This window comes from Mytilus edulis, chromosome 11 (assembly GCF_963676685.1).
Source record: "Mytilus edulis chromosome 11, xbMytEdul2.2, whole genome shotgun sequence".
Lineage (NCBI taxonomy): Eukaryota > Metazoa > Mollusca > Bivalvia > Mytilida > Mytilidae > Mytilus > Mytilus edulis.
This window is the reverse complement of record NC_092354.1, coordinates 16,368,240-16,376,124: the sequence shown is the minus strand read 5'-3', so window position 1 is coordinate 16,376,124 and position 7,885 is coordinate 16,368,240. Positions and strand designations below refer to the sequence as shown.

Genomic DNA, 7,885 nt, shown 5'->3' with positions numbered 1-7,885 from the left:
TGAAAGCACATAATAAATATTTGCTTAAGAAATAGCAAAATACATTAAAATGTACGCTATTACCATGTATTTTGTTTTTCTACTGAAGTAATAATTAGCTATAACTTTTGCGTTTATTATGGAAAAAGATGGCAGTTAAGCTAATTTAATGAACACTTGTATTTTTTGTCAAACTTACCGTTGATTATTTTTAAATTAATATGAACCCCGGGGTTCGTGAGGTCGAATTTCACACGTGGCAAGTGCGCTCGAATCCAATCTTAAATAAATATGATTGTCAGCTTAACTAGACGCTTTGGTTCTTTCCGAAAAATTCAGTTTGCCACCAATATAAACTGACCATCACGAAATAGCACTATAGTGCTTACAATTGCGTTAAACACCAATCAATCAAAACATTTTTACAAATATGTGAAGTTAAAGTTAAATTACACGGAATTATTTTAATGAAGAGTTGTCTCATTGACAATCAAACTATAGTTCCTTCTTTTGTAAGATGACTCTCAAGCTGTATAATCTTATGTTTCCATTTCCGTTTCAAAGATTTTATTATAATTTTGTTGTTTTACTATCGATTCAGGTAACTGTTAAACTGACACATAACTTTAACTTCTAGTTTGGCTACTTGTGATGCACTAACACATGTATGATTGTTAATGACAGAGAGAGAAGTGTTTCACTTGAGTGAAGATTGAAAAAAAATCAAAACCGATTTTAGCTCAGCAACAAATAAGATTTCCATGGTCTGTAACATATAATTGTCTGATTGGTCATGATGTAAACTGTTAGATAATTTCCTAAATCAATACCTGATGTGACAAATGATATTGAATATATATACTGTTGTCAGTTTGTAATACGTACAACACATTATTGTTTTAAATTGAATCAGTAAAAGCACCAACGATGAATTCATTAGTTCTCACCATAACCGTTCTTTTGGGATTGTTACTTGTTCCAGCCATTGAAAGTAAGTTTTTATTTGTTTCTTTCAAACAAAAACATTTAGAAAGCATCATTGAAATCAAACGCAATGTACCAAGCTTGCAATTGTTTCTAACAGATGGTCAGCACGACGAAAAACAATTTAAATATATCGTATGATTGTTCAAGACGAAACATATGATAATACAAAATACAGTATAAGACACGGATTATAAGTATTAAATAATATTTATATGTTTGAGTTACTTAACAGGATATAAGAAACTATAGATAAATACTTATATGGGTCATGATATATTTCTTCAATGCAGTTGCCGTTTTAACTTTTCGTGCCTGTATTAAGAAACACACAAAATGTTTTCTATATTTATCAAATATTGTTAACAAAATCACTAGTCTTTCAGGAAAATTACTATACTTCTAGTCATCAAATGTACCCGAATTATAATTCAATACGCCTGATGCGAGTATTGTTTACATAAGACTCATCAATGACGCTCAGATCAAAATATACTTCTTTTGCGAAAATAGACCCGAAATTTCATTATGTTAAGAACCGTCTGTAAAGGATAGTCAGAAATGTTTTGCAACCTAACATATACATTCTTACAAAATGTTAAACATTTATTCTGTGATTCCTGAAAAAAAGTTCTTTTTAAATATAATGGAATTTGATACGACTGTCATACAAGTGAGAGGTTTAGCGCTATTTCCCACAATTTTCAACTTTCGCTGAAATATTATCATGCCATCTTTTTTTATTATTGTTTTGGTACAATTTTGAAACTATACTTTGTTTTTAATTTTTCATAGGAAAATAATAAATTACTTTCTGGCACCAAATGGTGATATAAATATTTGCACAATTTTCAATATTTGAACTTCAATATTAACTATGTTGAAGTTTGGTTAAGCAATATGGATCGGATCATAACATCAGTATTGTTTTCATTTGTCGACATGGAAAAATTCCAAGAATATTATGTCTAAGATAATTAATAAAGTAATCCATGTTGAGTGTACTGTTAAACATATGAATCATTTAAGACATTCATGTTGTTTTGTAGTACCATTATTACACAATTTTTATACTGTTTGGATAGAAAAAACAACAATTAAATGTTCTTCTTTTATATGAGATGTGCGAAAATAAGATTCTATTACTTCAAATAGATAAAAAAAATCTACTTTCAGTGAAAAGGAAAAGATGTCACAAGATACCAACTGTCGGTAAGTTATTAGTATGTCTATACTTTGTTGCCCGTCCAATATAATCAATATAACAAAACTGTAAACAACTGTCATACAAATGCAAGCTTTATAATTAGCTAGCTAATTAAGCAGGTTAAACCCATCTTTGCGTCGCACAGTGCTGGTATCAAGTCAGAAATAAAACATTGTCATCCTTTCTTTTCATTGGTTGATTAAGTCATGTTAATCGGGCGTTTGATTTTATTATGATTTAGTAGACTTCCTGCTTAACTTATTTACCAAGGAGTTCTATATTTATTAGTTTTTGATACTTTTTTTATTTGCAATATGCTGAAAATTTCATTAAACATGGTTTATTTATGTTAGATTAGGAACACTTGTGACGTTAAACGTGGCTTGATTGTTTACTAAAAGGTGTTTTGTCATTAATCAAAAATAGACTTTCCAACTTCAGATTTAGATAAATGGTAAATGTATCTACATGAAAGTATAACACATAGATCTTTGTTAACAGATTTGTAATTAGATATTGAGGGTCCATATTAAATTAACTCAACTTTGACACAAGGATTAAAATTGTTTACGCTAGACGCGGGGTTCGTCTGCGCCAGACTCGTTAGTGACTCTCGAATTAAAAATGTGAAAAAATCTTAAAAAAAAAGTACGAAGAAGAAAAACATTGACTACAAAAAAATCGTTCTATCTTATGATTCAGGTATATATATTTTCCATGTGATGTATCTTTAAAAATATATTTGTAGTTGAGTGTTCAGACCCAATACCAAGAACCTGTGCAAACATGACTATTAGCACAGACGGGAAAATTGAAGGAAGCACAGGAAAATTGACGTGCTCAGCTGGTCATTCTCTTAAAGGGAATGACAGTATTAAATGTTTGGAAGACGGCACATGGAGTCCGATAAATGCCATATGTAATACTTGTGTTTTATTTGATATCTCACCACGTTGCTTGATCTTGATTTATGAGTATTCTTGTTTTCAATTTACAGTTAAATCTGTTTAAACCGAACCTCTTTAACTTTGTTCGGTTTCGAACGCATACAATTTAATATGACGATGCTTTAAGAACATGTTTGGTTTTTACAGCTTTTTGGTTTATGCAGGGTTCGGTTTAGTCAGGTTTCACTGTAATTGGAAGACGGATTCAATGTCCAAACATCAGTGAAACGCTCCGATATGCAATTTGTTTTAACGTATTTTCAAGATTTTCTGGCTTTGTGAGATAACGAAGAGCCTTCATAATTTTATAGGTCCTAATAATTAGCATTGGCTAATGTAAAAAAATGTTTTGGAATCATATCAAGTTGAAAGTTAAAAAACTTTTTTTAGAATTCAGTATTAAATATGTCGAGAAAGGAAATGATCATATATATATAGTTAGTACTTTTATTTAAGGTGGTACCTAACACTACAGGGAGATAACTCTGTTAGTACTTTTATTTAAGTATTTACATCAATCTTCATATTTTTCAACACAAAACCTGATTACATAGGGTTTTACTCTTACTGAATTTAGCTTAAAGAACTAAAAGTATGATGAAATGCAATCTCGTATAAAAAAAACACCTCAAATATAGAGATATTATATGTTATTCAGGTCTCAGACAGGTTATATACTGTGACATTCCCGGCTTAGAGTTTATATCCCCTGAGCCGAAGGCGAAGGGGATATAGGCCCTAAGCCGGGAATGTCACAGTATATACCCTTTCTGAGACCTGAATTACACATATATTACGGATTACCCCTGACTTAATGTTATTTTCCAGTGCAGGTATTCATTGAAAAACACATATATATTGAAAACCCGAACTGATATGTTCGTCATACGTGAAGGATTTTCTAATTTGTTGTGAACATAATTGTATCGTGTATGTAATAATTTATAATAACACTTTTAACATTAAATGTAAGTATTAAAAGTGTAAATTGCGTGATTTAGTTTCAAAAATGTATTATTGACTGAAGCACGTCACTATTTTCCCTCTGTGAGCCTCTGACAGTCTGGTAGCTTTTGACTATGTCACATAGTAACCGATGTTTTGATGACGTTTTTGAGGTCCCGATTGGGGTTAAAAACGTCGTATATACCCCGGCAGTTTCCTGAATATATTCTGACATCTCTGTGTTGTTATCCAATCACAAACCTCGACACATTTGTAATCCGTAATATATCTTGATATCTCAAATAATAAAACATTCCGTGATTCCTCGTATGAATCATTGTGATATGTCTCAATCATCTATATTTACAATTATTTAGGTGTTCCAAATGACGTACATGTAGCTGGTGTACGTTCATTCAGTGGGTCCATATACGTATTTGTGAAACATATCAACGGTTATGACAAGGCAAAGGTAAATTGTTATATACTAGTATGTTCTTATTTAGCACAGATGGGAAATTTTATAGATTTATACTTTTTACAAATTTGTGACAAAAGTAATGATTTAATGTGTGCATTATATGTAAGGTGTGCATATTCGTATTTATTTATTTTGTTCTTTTTATCATTGAAGTACACTTATCATTTACAATAAGTTGTGTACACTATATTACGTGGGTAACTGTCTGCTTAAAATATTGTTTTGAAGGAGATTTGCTCTTCCATGTGTGGTACTCTTTTGGAAATAAATAACCAAGAAGAAAACAGATTCATAGTTTCAGCTATAGACGAAATTGGTAAGCAATTATGAATACTAGATCTAAAAATTAGGTACAAACCATTGTATTAAAAGTTCTATAACATAATTTGAAAAGAAGGTAATTCTAGTTTCTGCATGCAAGTTATCACAAACAAAATTAACGACAAAATCGAAGAATTAAGCTTCTAAATTGTTAACTGTCTAGTTCTATATAGGTAAATGCCAGCTGCACTTGCATATGAAATATATATCTCCCAATTCCTACATTGTTATGGAGCTTGCATGCCCTACGAATATCACCATACAAGAGGGTTTTGATTACAAATTGTCTATTCAACCAAGGGTGGCGGAATATATGTCACATGTGTAATATGATCTGTTCACCCTTCCAAAACACCTTATATCAGCCCTGTTTTTTTTAGGTTCCAGTTTCTCAGTCTCTGGTTTTCTATGCTGTGCTTTGGTTAGAAGTGTTTGTCTTTAGATAGGTTTATTTTTTTTTTGCATTAATAAATTGTGTTCGACTTATGAGTTTTAATGCCCATATGATTTTTTACAACGGATATGTTTCAAAAGAGAGACGAAAGATACAAGAGGGAAATTTAAACTAATAAATCAAAAATAAAATTACTACACCATGGCTAAAAAAAGTAAAGGACAAACAAACAAACAAACAAATAAACAAACAATAGTACACACAATAAAACATAAAAAAACCTGTGAAAACGAACACAACAAAAACCTGTGGGTAAATCAAAATAAATTGATATGATTCATCTTACGTCATAATCATACTGATAAAGAATATCTGTTTTCATAGATACTAACATTTGCGGTTTACTTTTTTAATATTGATATATTAGTGTTGTTTTGCAGACTTTTTAGCATTTTATTTATATACATATAGCTTGATTTACTACTTCTTGTAGATATAACCCTTCCTTTTATTGGATTAGAGTCAAAGGATGGCATTAGTTATGTATGGCAATCTGGGAATACAACAGCCTCAAACAGCTTTACTGGCAGGGAATCAGATCCTAGTGACATTGAAGTGGGCAGTTGTTTTCTTATATCTGGTGGTAAATGGTATGACACGGCAAAGCACATCTGCAACAGTAATGACAATGAATATATCTGTGAATCAAGGTAGGATATTTTATAGTTGTTATTTTTAACTGAAATTTGATTTATTTTCTTTTTTAAAGTTATTTTTTAGCGTAACAACTTATTAAAGAAATCACTGATAAATACGGGAAAAAACCCAGACGTTAACAATAAACAATCAAGAATTCAAATGTGTTACATTTACAAAAAATAATGGAAATCCAACATAAACCATTATTTGGAGACATAAAAAAAAATCCCGTTCTACTCAATGTAGTTATATCATTAAAATCAATGACGTATAAAACAAATGATCAACTCAAAACAACAGGACAGTATGAAAGACATTACAATTTCCTGAACCAGCTGCAGAGTCTTAAAAAGACATACACTTTTATTCTGCAAAGAGGAGTCTTATGTATATGAATAACTGTTTCACAGATGATATCGGATATGTTCCTCATGTCGTAACTACAATCCCCTTCCCTTTTCACGAATGTGACCTACTGAATTAGACTTTTTACCAGATTTCTAATAAAATGAGCAACACGACGGGTGCCACATGTGGAGCAGGATCTGCTTACCCTTCCGGAGCACCTGTGATCACTCCCAGTTTTTGGCGGAGTTTGTGTTGCTTAGTCTTTAGTTTTCTATGTTGTGTCTTGTGTACTCTCATTTGTCTGTTTGTCTTTTTTTAGCCATGGTGTCGTCAATTAATTTTCGATCTATGAGTTTGGCTGTCCCTTTGATATCTTTCGCCCCTCTTTTATACAATAACAGCTCAACAGATATCACTTTGTGTACTATACGGATATCGTTTTAAAGGTCCAGCCACTGCCAGACTATTTGTGTATTGCCTAGTGACCACTTAATGTGTATTGCAATGACATTCCAATGAAGTATCGCTCCATTTGTGAATGATATAGTCTCCGATCTGCAACCCATTTTCTGCTTACAGAAAGATATGAACAACAGGATTAACTCCATTTTCTACGGCGCCAATCTTCAAGTTCAAAACTTGAATGTTTGAATGTGAATACCCAAAAATCAACTGTTGTGCTCCAGAAAAGCACAAACTCCTAGTTTTACATTACCTATAGAGTTATAAAACTACGACAGAGCTCACCACTAATTAATAAAGTAATTGTTTTGTCAATATGCATTTATGTTAGAAATGAGGACTTTTAGTGTCTGATTGTTAACAATACATAACATGATCATACAAAATTGCACACCTTCTTTGTACGTTTATCTGACTATAAAATTGAGAATGGAAATGGGGAATGTGTCAAAGAGACAACAACCCGACCATAGAAAAAAAAAACAACAACAGAAGGTCACCAACAGGTCTTCAATGTAGCGAGAAATTCCCGCACACGGAGGCGTCCTTCAGCTGGCCTCTAAACAAATATATACTTGTTCAGTGACAATGAACGCCATACTAATTTCCAAATTGTACACAAGAAACTAAAATTAAAATATTATGCATCAATAGAGCATAGCTCATTTCTTTACGAGTAACAAATAACCTGTTTTAGAATTTGATTTATTGATTTTAATGTACAAAAACTATAGTATACACCCTAAATATAACTGATGTCTTATTTTCTACTTTGCAGGTTTGACTAACCACCATGACGACAATGACCAGACAACGAGAACATATCGTATAATAAAATCTCAAACAAAGGTTAATCATTGTATAGCATTGTTTTCTGCCAAACACCTCTTCCTTCTAATCCGTGCCAATTGATTTAGTCAGAATATTATAATGAGGAGATGGGTAGGAGTAAGGGAACATGGGAATGACGGGGAGGAATGCAAGAGTTGAACGGGAGTCAAGGTTGAGGAAAGCGGGGTCAATGACATGTCGTTGGTTTGGTCATTTGAGATTATTTGTGTTTGTCATGTCGATTCCATTCACAGCTTGCAATATGACATAAAATTTTCTCATTGTAT

General features: G+C 31.9%; 1 protein-coding gene across 1 annotated transcript; it reads left to right on the top strand.

Annotated features, from left to right (window-relative positions):
* The first annotated feature begins 839 nt into the window (after positions 1-839).
* On the top strand, positions 840-7,621 carry LOC139494770 (uncharacterized). The gene is made up of 7 exons (XM_071282967.1): positions 840-970; positions 2,140-2,175; positions 2,919-3,089; positions 4,440-4,534; positions 4,772-4,859; positions 5,752-5,968; positions 7,546-7,621. Exons 1-7 carry the CDS (start codon positions 907-909, stop codon positions 7,553-7,555), a joined length of 681 nt encoding a protein of 226 aa, XP_071139068.1. The 5' UTR covers positions 840-906; the 3' UTR covers positions 7,556-7,621.
* Positions 7,622-7,885: the final 264 nt, after the last annotated feature.